A 14473-nucleotide genomic window follows, 5' to 3' on the forward strand; every position below is an offset into this window, starting at 1 on the left:
TAAACAAAGCACATTGGCAAGAAATTTAACTTCACTTATAAAGATGAAAGTATAAACTATGTGTGTGAGCAAATTACATTGAAAAATGGAATTGCGATGTGACATTTCAATATAGCTTTGACAAGACGCTGTTTCCACTCACTACTCATTTACCATTTCCTTTTCCCTGGAGAAATGTGTTCAGGTTGTAATCTTCGGTCACAGGGTCCAGGAACGACAATGTGAAGAACATCACCTAAACAAAAAAAATCTCTTTACACCAACAGAAATCAACACGCCCAAACAATATAGCAAATTGCTGACCTCTGTTTTTTTGCCCCCCATGATATGGATATGCCGGTGTCGGACTTGGGTAAACACAGTAAGAAGTCTCTCAACACCAGGTTAAAGTCCAACAGGTTTATTTGGTAGCAAAAGCCACTAGCTTTCGGAGCGCTCATCAGGTGAGTGGGAGTTCTGTTCACAAACAGGGCAGATGAAGACACAAACTCAATTTACAAAATAACGGTTGGAATGCGAGTCTTTACAGGTAACCAAATTTTAAAGGTACAGACAATGTGAGTGGAGAGAGTGTTAAGCACAGGTTAAAGAGATGTGTATTGTCTCCAGACAGGACAGTTAGTGAGATTTTGCAAGCCCAGGCAAGTCATGGGGGTTACAGATAGTGTGGCATAAACGCAAGATCCTGGTTGAGGTCGTGCTCGTGTGTGCGGAACTTGGCTATCAGTCTCTGCTCAGTGACTCGGCATTGTCGTGTGTCGTGAAGGCCACCTTGGAGAACGCTCACCTGAAGACCAGAGGCCGAATGCCCATGACCGCTAACATATTCCCCAACCGGAAGAGAACACTCTTGCCTGGTGATTGTCGAGTGGTGTTCATTCACCTATTGTTGTAGCGTCTGCATGGTCTCCCCAGTGTACCATGCTTCGGGACATCCTTTCCTGCAGCGTATCAGGTAGACAACGTTGGCCGAGTTGCAAGAGTGCGTACCACGTACCTGGTGGATGGTGTTCTCACGTGAGATGGTAGCATCCCTGTCGATGATCCAGCACATCTTGCAGAGGTTGCTGTGGCAGGATTGTGTGGGGTCACGATCACTGTTCTCCTGAAGGCTAGGTAGTTTGCTGCAGACAATGGTCTGTTTGAGGTTGTGACCATCCCCACACCCCCATTTTTTGCCTTGAAACAATCGCACAACCTCAAACAGACCATTATCCACAGCAAACTACCCAACCTTCAGGAGAACAGTGAAAATGACACCACACAGCCCTGCCACAGCAACCCCTGCAAGACATGCTGGATCAGCGATAAGGATGCCACCATCTCACGTGAGAACACCATCCACCAGGCATACCGTATATACTCTTGCAACTCGGCCAACATTGTCTACCTGATAAGCTGGAGGAAAGGATGTCCCAAAGCATGGTGCACTGGAGAGACTATGCAGACGCTATGACAATGGATGAATGAACAACGCCTGACAATCATCAGGCAAGCGTGTTCTCTTCCTGTTGGGAACACTTCAGCAGTCACAAGCACTCGGCCTCTGATCTTCAGGTATGCGTTCTCCAAGACAGCCTTCACGACTCACGACAATTCAGAGTCACTGAGCAGAGATTGATAGCCAAGTTCCGCACACGAGGACAGCCTCAACTGGGATCTTGGATTTATGTCACACTATCTGTAGCCCCCACGACCCGCCTGGGCTTGCAAAATCTCACTAACTGTCCTGACTGAAGGCAATATGCATCACTTAACGCTCTCTCCACTCATATTGTCTGTACCTTTAAAACTTGATTACCTGTAAAGACTCGCGTTCCAACCATTACTTTGTAAATTGAGTTTGTGTCTTTATATGCCGTGTTTGTGAACAGAACTCCCACTCACCTGATGAAGGAGCAGCAAGCATTCCGAAAGCTAGTGGCTTTTGCAACCAAATAAACCTGTTGGACTTTAACCAGGTGTTGTGAGACTTCTTACTGCTTTTTTCTCCATGCCAGAAGAGCAACTTGAGTAACAAGGTGGGTTGGCGGCATCCCCAACAATAATACAAGAGAATTGTGATTGTAATTAGTAGTCCTCCAGCATGATTAATAACGCAGACTAATTAAATAGAAATGCTCTGGAGGAAAGGAAGTTGCATGCAGATTTGGAAATAAAGCCCTTACGTGCCTTCTTTAGCATTAGAGAAATAAGATTAAAAATTTAAAGTTGCACCCATCCAGGTAATAAGCAATGTGTGCCTCTATCCCAATGGCAATAAGTGATTAGCAGGCATCAATACTGCACAAGGACGGCTAATATGGATATATTCAAATACATGTAACAAAATTCAAATTCATCCTCATCAGTTAATCTTACCCAGCTACTTCCAGCTGGACTCATGGAACAGCCAGAAGTTGCACCCTATCTGACTTTCTTGTCTAGTTCATGAGTACAAAGACCACCTGAAGTCTCTTGCATCATTCCACCCAAAATCAGCTGACTTGGAATAGATTAGGAATCAACTGAAGGCTGTCCCATTATAGATAATTCAACCACTAACCAAACTTTTTCACCCATGGAGCTAAAATTTTCAATTCCAATGAACCTACTTACCACTTGCATTAGCAGCAGGCCGACTAGGATCTTGTGAACGGATTTGGTTTGCACAACCATCAGGAATAACTGGACTGGTTCCAGTGTTGTGTGTTATTACAACTGGGTTTGCTGACAGAGGTTTAATAATTCTCTGCTCGGTTTGCGGAGAAATCGACAAGAGGCTGGAGTTAGCCCTGGTCACCTGCCTTGAAGAATAATTCCCTCGCCGTCTTAATTCACTTAAAGCATTTTTTGTGCGAGCTACAGGAAACAAGATTTTTTTTTAAAAGGGGGAATTTAGTATCCCTTTGTCAAACAATGTAAAAATTGCTACAAAATTAACACTGGATTTTATAAATATTCAAAAATGATAATATTTCAACGTTCATCTGCGCAGAAAAGTACTTAATATAAAAGTCCAAGTCATTTACTATTAATTACAATTCCCTATATTTGCAGCAAAAGGTTAATGCAAGAGCTGATTTGAAGGAAGGAAAGACAGAGAAACAAGAGGAAGGAAGTGAGAGCAAGGACAGTTAAAAAAAAGTTTGACTAATCATAGATATATCCAAAATAACTTCATACAAAATACTTTTTATAATAAATACCTCTCTGGTTTGTGGCAAGTGCCACAGAGCTCTGTTGTAAACTCCTGTAAGTAAAAATAAATACATCAATTAGAAACATCAATAATCAAGAAACAGCACAGAACGCTAATCATTACATTTCAGATACGTTCAGTACAATATTTTGAATTTGCTTTGACACTGAACCATCAACCCACTCACCAAAGACCTGCCACATCTATCAAAGGAGAGGCTCTCCTCTAGTTGCAAGACCTAACAAAATGGATCTGCACAAATACAAGTCTAATTTGAAGGATGCTGTCAGGAGGAAATAACATTCAGAATATGCTCCTGGGATAGAATGACACACAGCTGCCTTTAGCCCTTGACCTGGGGTTCGTCTTTCAATGCTCCTCTTATAATACCAGTTTCGCTGATTACAACTCAACTTCTAGCGGGTGTGGATCATCCCATAATCTGATGTTAACCCCACACGGAAAGAACAGAGGATGCCTGGTTATGGGACATTTAAATTATTACACTGAGAATGGAAATACCATCGTGAAATTGGGGTAAATGGAATTTTATTTTGCATTTAACCATCCTACACCTGACACTTGATGTGAACACCACATACCCAAGATGGGAAAGTACTCTACTTCAGCATTAAGTGTGTAACATAATTCTATTTAAACATCCAAAGAGTTGGAGCCATCTAATTGCCTTTATTCAATTTGCAAAAATAACTAGCACTCTAGAAGGTGGCTTTTACCTAATTTGAGAAAGTGTATACTCCAATTTTCTCCACAAGGATGGCAAGACTGCAGGTGCTTCTGGCATTGAATCTGGAAAAGGGGAAGAGTGAAACAGGGCAAAATTTAATTTTTCCACAAGAAACTTGGTCACTCCACTAAGATACTGGATTCAAGCATCTGTTACTGAATTATGAATTCATTCAAAACGTTGTTGCGAATGTTCTAACTGGCACCAAGCCCCATTTGCCCATTACCCTTATGCTTGTTGACCTACAGTGACTCTTGGTTAAGCAATAACTCACTTCCCATCCTCATTGCCAAATCTCTTCCCGGCCATGTTCTCTCTTTTGAAATCTTCTGCAGTCCAACAACCCTGCAAGATATTTGCATCCCTTTAAGTCTGCCCTTTTATGTATCCCCAATTTTCAATTCAGTTCCAACAGTGATGGCTATGTCTTCAGCTACTAAAGGCCTAATGCTAGAATTAAACCTTTCTGCCTCTTCCTTTCTTTAAGGCTGTCCCTAAAATCTGTCTCTTCCATAATAGCTCATCTTGAAATGCTGCTTGATAACAGTGCCACAAAGCACCGTGGAATGTTTTGCTTTGTTAAAGACACTATATAGAAGTTATTGTTGTTGATAATGCAATGTCACAGAGAATATTTGTTTTCTGATATTTCATTCTTGCAACTTTCCTTTCTTTGTACTTTATTACTATTTTTCCACATTTCTTAGGCATACTGTATCTCAACACTTGTAATCTTTTCATTTTCCCTTTTGTACTGCCTGACTAACCATATTGCAGGTGAGTTTAATGACTGAAGTTTTCCATCAATATTAGAGAAATCACCATCATATAATCCCAAAACTCTAACAATATACTTACCTCTTGCTTTCATAACCACATATTCATTAAGAATAGTTTTCAAGTTTTTTCCAAAAAGTGACTGAAAAAGAATGAATTCAATATTAATCAGCAATTTAAAACATGTGAGTGAGAATTTCAGTTAAATAACTGCAACTAATCGAAAACAAGTGCACAAAAACAAAAACAAAAGCTGGAAATGCCCAGCAGGTCAGGCAGTATCTATGCAAAGAGAAATAAAGTTAATGTTTCAAGCTGATGAACTGGAAGAGGTTAGAAATGCAAAATGTTAAGCACAAACAGAAAAAGGGAAAAGGGTAGGCGGGGAAGGTCAAAAGGGCAATTCTATGATAGGGTCAAAGGCAGGTCATCACAAAAGGGATGATAGTAAAAGGGATGATAGTACCGGGACAATTAAAGAAACAGATTAGGTATAAATGAGATTGAAGAAAAATATTGCTGTCAGATAAAATGGAGATTGTGGTTACGATCTGAAATTGCTGAATTTAATACATGTTCTAGGAGGCTGAAAGTGCCTAATTGAAGGATGAGGTGCTATTCTTTGAGCTTATGTTAAAATTTATTGGAACAGCATAGGAGAGAAGGAGCAAGGACAGTGGCATAGTGAGGTGACACAGAGATTAGAAAGCAGGACCCCAAAAATTGCATAATAAAATTCTATAATTATATGAAGAGATCATTTTAAAGAGAAAGTAGGGCAGTGGGACTAATTAGATAGACAGAAGACCAGTACGCCCCCGCCATGGGTTGAATTTTATGGGGCACCATATTCCCTGCATGCCCCACCTCCATCAAATTGGTTGGGAACCAACTGCAGCTATTTTACACTAGTTAGGGTTTAATTGACTAAGGGCAAGACACATCTTAAGAGAGCTGCTGGTCAAACCATAGCTCCAACAATACCAGGTTCAAGTGATGGCCACTGTTGAAATTACAGGCAGTCCCCAAATAAGAGGTTATGGATGCTGTACTTCAATAATTCTGGTGTATTGCTGGGACCTGGCTGGCAGACCCAGTGAAGGATTGGGGCCAGGTCTGAGGCTAAAGGGGAGGAGTTATAGCCCCCCAACTTAAAACTAGCCAGCCATAAAAATCTAACTCTGTGATTCATATTTCAGTTGATAAAACCATTAATTGTTTCAACTGATGTCACATAAAACACTATTTGCATAACTATCTTCCACATTTGAATTTCTCCATTTTATAAAGATCTGGATTTTTCCATGCATTATAAAAATTTAACATAAAAATTGTATCGCAAGTCAGTTTGTACTTCTTGTGGAGATGATGAAAGAACAATTCATTGATGAATGACTTGGTTTCCAAATGCCTTAGGTTTACAACTTTTTAAACAATAAGTTGCTGTGAATGCACGTCTATATATATCCCACAGCAGTAGCTCCTCTATGTATAACTGGCTGCACAGATAACATACACACATTATACCTATAGAGCTATAATTTGTACAGTATCAACCATATATAAATACTTCAGGTAATCCAAATTTCACAGAAATTTTTGCTTGCACAAAGTTAAACTGTGTGAAATCATACATTCAGCTAGTAAATGGCTGATGACCTAGCTGAGAATCACCAACATCAACACAGATGTAGATGCGATTACACAGATTTGAAACTTGGATTTGAAAACTAGCTAAAAAATTGCAGATAATACATAACTGAAAAGGGACAGTAAGAGCGGCAGCAGAATCGAAGAGACAGCTCAGAAATTATAAAATAAGATAAACTATGCCAGCATAACATGCAAATAACCATTCAAAACTGTTATAATAAAGTACATCTCATATGAAGGACAAATGTATAACACACACACACTCCATGAATGGTGCTGAAATCACCAATAAATTAAAATGGCTTAGCAGTCTTAACAAATCACCCAAAGCAAAACAGCAATCACAGCTGTTAAACAGTTACTCTTTAAAGTCAAAATAGTAGAATATAAGCCAGAGAAAGGCATGGTGAAATTGTACATTTTTTTAATCAGAGTATCTCAAATATTGCATTCAACTCTGGTCACTGAGAATGAAAGGAGAGACTGAGGCTCCATGAGGCTAATCCCCAGTGTGAGAGGACTGAGTTATGAGGAAATGCTGGAAAAACTTGGCAATGGAGATATGTGAAAGTTGATCTTTGGAAGAGATAAGATAATATGAGAATGGAAAAGATAAGTTCAGGATATTACTTCCACTTGATGGGTGAGAATAGGGCACAAACAAAGGACAGAGGTTCAAACTAGGGAATGGTAACGCCTGACAGCAAGATGCAACTTCTCCAATGTGAACACATGAAATGCACTTGTAAATAAGAAATGCTCTTTGGTAAAACCGCACACTTGAAAAGCTGCAGTATACAGTTTATGCTGTCTCCACCCATCGCAAGGATTGTTCAGAGAAAAGTAACGGGTCATCTTTACAGCGCTGTCACATAAATATCCCTGCTCCCACATATTGATCCGAGTAATAATACCTGGAGCTATATTCATAATCTCCAGGGATTGTCAAGCAGTGTTTCGTACCTTCCCCTGGTTGGGAAAGGCTTGTGGCGCAGTGGGTAGTGTCTCTGCTTCAGAGTCAGAAGCTCCAAATTAGGCGACCTGATGGCTACAGAAGATGCGAACATAGTATGCAAAATTATCAACCTATAAATTTGAAGGCCTCCTGGTCAGCCACGTTTGAGCAAAGTGGTGCCTCTCAAGCTGTATGAGAGGCTGACAACTTGTTCCAGGAAAGATGCACCATGGAAACAGACATAAGTGTATGCTTTGTTTACCTCTCCTGTCCTGACATGGGAAAGCCTCTGATCTGAGTACTGTAGTAGAACTCCACAGTCTCACCAATGGGAAATCTACTGGGCCTTTTTTCTTTATAAAATGGGACTTGCATTCCCACCAAATACAAAATAAAAGTACTTCATAAAAGGCTTCATAAACTCATTCAATGGATACTATACCAGTAAACAAGCAGGAACCAATCCATCCTCTGTACTGTGTTCTGCATACTCCTTTAGATCACCACTTTCCAATATAAAGGTTCTGCAAGTATTAGAAAGCTTTTCCTGCTGCAGATATCCTATAAGACAAACACAATAAAGTCGTTTCTCACTGATCTATACAAAAAGCAATATAATATTTTGATATACAAACTGTTGCAGAGACATTCTAACAATTAAATAACCGAGCATAAGCTATAACTATAAACATACAGTGGGAGGTGGTGGCACACTGGTAATGTCACTGGACTCAGCGACTCAAGCTAATAGCTAGGACTTAGGTTCAAATTTCACCGTGGACACTATGATTCCTCTTTAGAACTACCTAGTGACTTGAAATGTTAACTGTTCCACTCTTCAGGTGCAGCCAGAGCTGCTGAGTTTTTCCAGCATTTTCTGTTCTTATTTGTTGTCCATCCCCAATTGCCCTAGGATCAGGCTGTGGAATAGGAGTTGTACAAAGGTCAGAACAGGCATGGATGGCAAATTTTGTTCCCTAAGGGCACTAATTGAACTCCTGGGTTTTTACTACAATTGATAACAGTTTCATTGCTGAAAAATCTCATTAAAATTGGGAATTGAAATTAATGATGGTGGCATTCTCTCATTTCATTTTCCAGCATCTGCAGTAGTTTGCTTTCATTTTCATGGGTAACAATTGATGGTCTTGCCCACAAAAACAAAAACATTACACTTAGGATATAGGAAACTCAAAATGAATACCATTTTACAAGTTGTTTAGTCACATTGCCTTATGCAAGCTAGCTGTTATACGCTTCACAAATGTGCCTGCTTTGAAGAATGGGTATTAGTAGGCAAATCTCCACTCCTCGAAGTATCAATCTTTAGAAAATTAGACTGACAGCATTCAGAAGAAGGGGCATAGCAGTTGGTAGTTGTTCTGTGCAATGCATCTAGTTATTTCTAAGTCTGCTGTGTTATGGAGAGTGGGAAAGAGAAGATGCTGTGGGGATAAACATGGATATTTTTAAAACCATAAACACTGCTTTTCAATAATAAAGGCTTACTAAAGTAGCAAAATCTGAAGTAATCAGCAGGTCTGAAAGCATCTGTGGAAACAGTTTTTCTTGCCAGGCCTGACAAGTCTTTCCAGCCTTTTCTGTTTTTATTTCTAAATCTGGTATAAACCTAAGCTATCACTAATTGCACCAGCACTTCAAAATCTCACTGGCTACTAACCCCTCTCTTCCCCTGTCCACAATAAGCCAAACCTATACCTGCCTATGCACCTGTAAACTGTTCAGCATCTTTGCAAGATGGCAGAGTTTAAATAAACTCATCCCATGGGACAATAATGATGAACACTCCTTTCCTGTACAGATGTCCTAGCATGCCTTATTAACGTACTACATTTTGCATTAATGGGCGATTATCTGTAGAATGGGCTATTTTCTCTCATTCAAAGATCATTTCTGATATACTTTCAATATAAACCACTCCCACTACATCGTTCAAATAATTTTTATGAGAAGAAATTTAAAGTATTGTTATAAAATGAGGCAGCATGAACCTCTTGTATTATGGTCATTTGAGCTGAGCAAAGTAATCAGCAGCCCAATAATACATATTTTTCTTCCAAATTGTGCTACATTGGGAGACAGCAATTTGATTTATTAATGTGAAGATGGAACAGGCATATGGAACACAATTAAAATATAAAGGCTTCAATTGCTACAGTGCACTGGAGAAGAAATATATGAAACACAGAAAAAGAAGTAGGCCATGCAGTGCTCTCCTATTTCAATGACTCTTCCACAATTTAATTGAAACATCACAAGATATTTATAGTTCTTTAACATATGCAGAAATTTAATTGGTGTTTTTCTTGGTGCTGCATAAGTCTAGATCAGCAACCATTACTGTCATTGATTTTCAAAGCAATTTAAAAATTCAGCACAAGACTGCAATATAGGAGAGAAAGAAATTGCATGTATTTGGTTTCTTATCAAAATTCCCTATACACAAAAAATACTGTCAACCATGGTCACTGTTGTTATGTAGTCAGTCAACCTTGTCTGAAGTAGAACATTCTGGCTCAAGTCTTATTTCAAGGTCATAAGCATGTAGACTGCCACAGATCTGTGGGAGTGCTACACTTTTGCAGTTGTCATCTTCCAAGAAAGATTTCAAACCAAAGATTCATCTACTCTCTGATGTGGGTGTGACTGATATTTAGTTCTCAGCTAATATCATTAAAAATAGGCTTCTTAATCAGTAGCTCATCATTATTTCTGGAAGCTGCTGTATGTAGTCGATTTGACATGCTTCTTCTATTATCGCACTAACTACACTTCAAAGTATCTCATAATAAATAACCTTGGAATATCTGAGGTTATGAAAGGAGCTACATATACGCAAGTTGTTTCCTTCCTATATTGCATCTAAAAAGGATACTAACAAAACGTACCTTTTTCTTAAGATAAGGAGACAAATATAAATGAACAACAGTTCTTTACACTAATTGTTCTTTCATACAATGATCAGTGGGATGATGGTACTAGACTACAGATTTTAGCAACTATGTTGCTCACTGTGCCAATCATGAGACTCTGCAGCGTACAGAGCAGTTGTTGTTGCCACACTTGCATTCTACGAAAGTTGGAGTACGTCAGTGACAGTGAGAACAATACAGAAATTCCACTGGCAATATCTTCACCACATCCTTCGAATTCAATGGAGAACTATCAAACACACACTAGTGTCCTTCTTGAGGCCAGCTCCATGGTATTCAGACACAACTACTACAAAATCATGATGGCCTGGACACTGTGCACCAGATGGCTGAACAACAACTCTCAAATGGCTAATGTTTCAGGGGAGGCCAAAGAAAATGCTACCAAGGGACTCTGAAGTTCTTTTTGAATACTGGAAGGAGCTAACTACCTATCATTCACAAAGTCGACAACCTGTACATTAAGCTTTGAGTCCGACTACCTCAACAACGAGGCAAAGCAGCAGCAGAGAAGATAAGAAAAGAAAGCAAATTCCGCACTCCGGATCCATCATCTCATGGGATATCCTGTTCAATGTATCCTAAGATCCGCATGTCAAGAATCAGTTTGCTCAGTCCCATGAAGATCCACGTCCAAAACAAGGGACCTGGAGTAGACATCATCTCAAATTGAGGGACAGCAGATGATGACCAATCATCAGCAGTTTCTGATATCCAATCTCTGCTTGATGGAGTTGTTTGATGACCAAATAATTTTCAAGATTAATAAAAATTAATAAAAAGGTGTGGAAAGGAAAAGCAAGCTGGATTTTTTCACAAACAAGGCAGATCACCAAAGAAATCATGTGAACACTCAGCCAAATTGTTTGGATAATTGAGCCCAACAGCTCCACAGTACTCAAGGGAAATGTTGACATCCGAGCAGCCAGCCTAGCTCATTGATGGAACTGGATCTGTCAAAAGGGCTGAAATTCTTTCCTTAGGAGTTATTATTCCATCAACATTTTGAATACACTTACACAAAAACAAATTGCAGTCAAATTTCTATTTCGTTGATGCAACGTCAGCACAATGGCACAGACAGTTGAGGCTGCCATTTGACACCATCACTTCGTTCAGGAAAAAGGAAAGTGAAAATATCCCGTCAGAGAACCAGACATTTGCCAACACAATTAAATCGAGGTACCCCCACCCCATCCCCACGTTTCGTGGACCACGATTCAAGAGAAAACTGTTCCAGAAACTTGGGATAAGTCGTGACTAACAGTAAGTGATTAATAAAACATTGTCAATGGGTGGTTTTGGGAGAAGTGGTTGATATCCCGCCCACTTCAATCTGCCAGTGAGAGAACTCTTCAGCTCCGGTCTAACCGGTTCCTTGTCAGTGGCCCAGCACCGCCCAGTCAGAGCAGCCTCCTCTCCAGGCCCCACTTACCCAGGACCAGCCGCGCTATGTCGGATGGTAGCAGCATGATCGCGGAATGGGCCGCAAACTGCGAGAGGATGGCCCCAGGGAGCGGCGGCCCGGCCTCCCTCCGTCCCCCGGCCGCTCAGTCACATCCAGAAGCCGATTTCCCAGCTGAAAATGGCGCGTAAAGAAAACACTGCTGCGGAGATCTACTTCCGGCGGATGTGAGGTGAGACAGGATGCATTGTGGTAGCTGCAGTCCAGTGGACTACAACTCCCAGAGTGCCGCGCAGCCGCCCGGGCATGCGCGGTGGAGGGGAGGGAAATCTCCGCTTGGGTAACTCGCCTCCAACAGAAGTTTCAGTAGCGATTCTCGTGCGGGTTAATTCATGCCTGTGGCTCGGCTTTAAATGGAGTTTGATTCCCGGGCTATGTGTGGAGTTTAGTTGCTGTGAGTTCTCCGGATTGTGATGGCCGGCAGGGAAAGCTGTATCTGCACCCGGTCCGCTGGGGTTACTGCACATGGCATTGGAATAACATGGAGAGCCGCCGTGCTGGGCCAGTGGAACATGTTTAATCTCCTGCAGCTTGTTTAGCGTTTAAATGTGTGGCTTTCCCGCCCTAGTTTAACTGCCGGTGGAAAGCTGATTCGCTTTTGCTGCTGGCGGGCTCTGAGGGGATGGCGCATTGGTTGGCACTGCTGCCTCACAGTGGCAGGGACCTGGGTTCAGTTCCAGCCTTGGCTCACTAGCTGTGTTGGGTTTGCACTCCGTGTCTGCATGGGTTTCCTCTGGGTGCTCTGGTTTCTTCCCATTGTTGTTGGTGCAGCTTCGATGGGATATATGGCCTCTTTCTGCACTGTAGGTTCTATGATCATTGATGCATGTTTCCCACCAGGAGCAGCATGTGGGCTCTCTTTCTTAGGCAGTCCCTTTGGATCCAGGCTGACTTGCTTCCCATCTGTTCCATGACCCCTGGGTTGGCTGAAATGTCCAACGTGGTCTCTGTCAAATGCTTTGCAGGTGGTGTTTGGAGAGACCGGGTAGCTTGGAGATTTTGTGCAGACTTGGCTTTTGTGTGTTCCCAACAAAAAGTCTCTGTGTTCGGTGCCTTCCAGAATGAACCATTTCTATTCTGCTTGATTGTGAACCAGAGACAAATGGAGATCTTACCTGCTGGCTGAAGAGGCAGTGAGAGCCCCACGTGGCCTCTTTTAGGAGAGGCCTAGCAAATTAAGTGTGAATTGGGCAAGGAATTGATGTCTCAAGGGATCTAGGTTGGGAGCTCTATTGAACACAGCATTACCAGAAGGCAGTGGCTCTGATAATGCCTGATATCATTATTGCATCTTGGGTCATAGGTGACTGATGGGGGAGGTGGGTTGGCAGCAAGAGCAGTGGCTTCACTGCTGTGCCAATGCTGAGTCCCTTGATCAGGCAGAGTGCTTTTGAACAAAGATGCTCCTGAGAGCCCGCAAACAACCCAACATGGGTTGCTTGATGTGTTCCCTGCATGGAAAACCCCATTTCCTCCCCCAAACCACCCCCCCCCCTTCAACTGCTAGGTTAATACTGGTGACAATGATGGCATGAGATCCTTAAGTCAATGTTAATTGCCCAGTTAAAGGTATCCATTGTTGTCCAGAAGGATAACGATAGGGATTCCTGCCATGGAATTTCTCAGAACAGAGCCAAGAAGGTGGCTGTGTGCCATCTGCCATCTTATAAGAGTACATGCCTTCCACAACTGGCAATGGGGCAGGGTATTAAAATCCACCCCTTGAGGCAGCTGCTCAGCATTGATTTGAGGACATTGCTAAAATGTTCCTGAAGTCCTCCGGAGTGGGGATCTGATGTCAAACATATCAATGATTTGCCTTGCCCAGTGGAGTTGATTTTTGAGTGATTAGTGACCAATGCTGTGCATATTGGCTTGGGAGAGGACAATGCTGTTGGGCTGCCTTTCTTGCCACTGGATTTGGGGAAGGTACTGCTAATGGTATTTCTCCGGTGCATTTAGGAGTGTAGGGAATTCTGGTAAATACCGACCTTAATCTCAGCTTTGAGATCCTGGTGATCAAATATTCTTTTCCTCAGAAGGCTGAAGTGTGACAGGCAAATTGGAAACAATTATGAATTTTGTTGTCTGTGTCTACCTTCCCCTGAGCTAAGCTTCCCAACATGCAGAAAATAGTCCTTGTTTCTAGACTTCTGGAGTCTAATCCCAAATAACAGCCAGTGTTTGTCCACCACCTTTTACATAACAAAATATCTTGAGGCACTCCACAAGAATGTTACCAAATGAAATTTCACAGTAAGCCACATAAAGGAGATATTTGGACTGATTCAGAGATGGTAAAGGGGTGCAGAAGGATATCCTATGTGTTAGGGACCAGATTGGAAACCACAAGGTATATTGTGAAGTTAAACTAGACACCAATATTTTTTGGCATGAGTGAGGATGAAGTGTTTCACTCCAGGTGTGATTCTATTGACATACTCGGAGGTGTTTATCAAAACAAATTTTATTTTAACAATACAGTTGAGCTTGACTTATTGCCACATATATTAGTATACAGTGAAAAATATTGTTTCTTGCGCACTATTGCAGACAAAGCATACCATACTTAGAAGGAAAGGAAAGAGTGGAGAATGTAGTGTTACAGTCATAACTTTTACAGTTGAAATACTTAAGCATGTCAAGATGCAATTCTTAACTGCTAATCTATTTCCATTGGTTTCAACTCGTGCAATATTCCTCTTATAGACTTAAAGTCGTCTTCAAAATCAGTTAACAA

The 14473-nt window shown here is 41.3% G+C and overlaps 2 protein-coding genes across 10 annotated transcripts in view; one reads left to right on the plus strand and one right to left on the minus strand.

Moving 5' to 3' along the window:
• The window catches only part of npat (nuclear protein, ataxia-telangiectasia locus), a 43372-nt gene extending 31520 nt beyond the window's left edge, over positions 1 to 11852 (minus strand). The window contains exons 1-7 of one of the 3 annotated variants that reach the window (XM_080197263.1): positions 11704 to 11852; positions 7757 to 7875; positions 4788 to 4848; positions 3919 to 3991; positions 3189 to 3232; positions 2599 to 2841; positions 154 to 235 (exon numbers count right to left, since the gene is read on the minus strand). In XM_080197263.1, the coding sequence (XP_080053389.1) occupies positions 154 to 235; positions 2599 to 2841; positions 3189 to 3232; positions 3919 to 3991; positions 4788 to 4848; positions 7757 to 7875; positions 11704 to 11740 (659 nt within the window). In that variant the 5' untranslated portion in view covers positions 11741 to 11852. The remainder of the gene's footprint in view (positions 1 to 153; positions 236 to 2598; positions 2842 to 3188; positions 3233 to 3918; positions 3992 to 4787; positions 4849 to 7756; positions 7876 to 11703) is intronic. The other 2 variants (XM_080197264.1, XM_080197265.1) reach the window with 2 other exon arrangements.
• A 92-nt stretch (positions 11853 to 11944) lies between these two features.
• The window catches only part of atm (ATM serine/threonine kinase), a 140347-nt gene continuing 137818 nt past the window's right edge, over positions 11945 to 14473 (plus strand). For 6 of the 7 annotated variants that reach the window (XR_013888049.1, XM_080197256.1, XM_080197259.1 and 3 more), the window contains exon 1: positions 11972 to 12127. The gene's annotated coding sequence lies outside the window, so the exon portion shown is untranslated. Of the gene's footprint in view, positions 12128 to 14473 lie in introns of all 7 variants that reach the window. The other variant, XM_080197258.1, reaches the window with a different exon arrangement.

The sequence above is a fragment of the Carcharhinus amblyrhynchos genome, chromosome 10, assembly GCF_965287045.1.
Source record: "Carcharhinus amblyrhynchos chromosome 10, sCarAmb.v2.hapA, whole genome shotgun sequence".
In the NCBI taxonomy this organism is placed as follows: domain Eukaryota; kingdom Metazoa; phylum Chordata; class Chondrichthyes; order Carcharhiniformes; family Carcharhinidae; genus Carcharhinus; species Carcharhinus amblyrhynchos.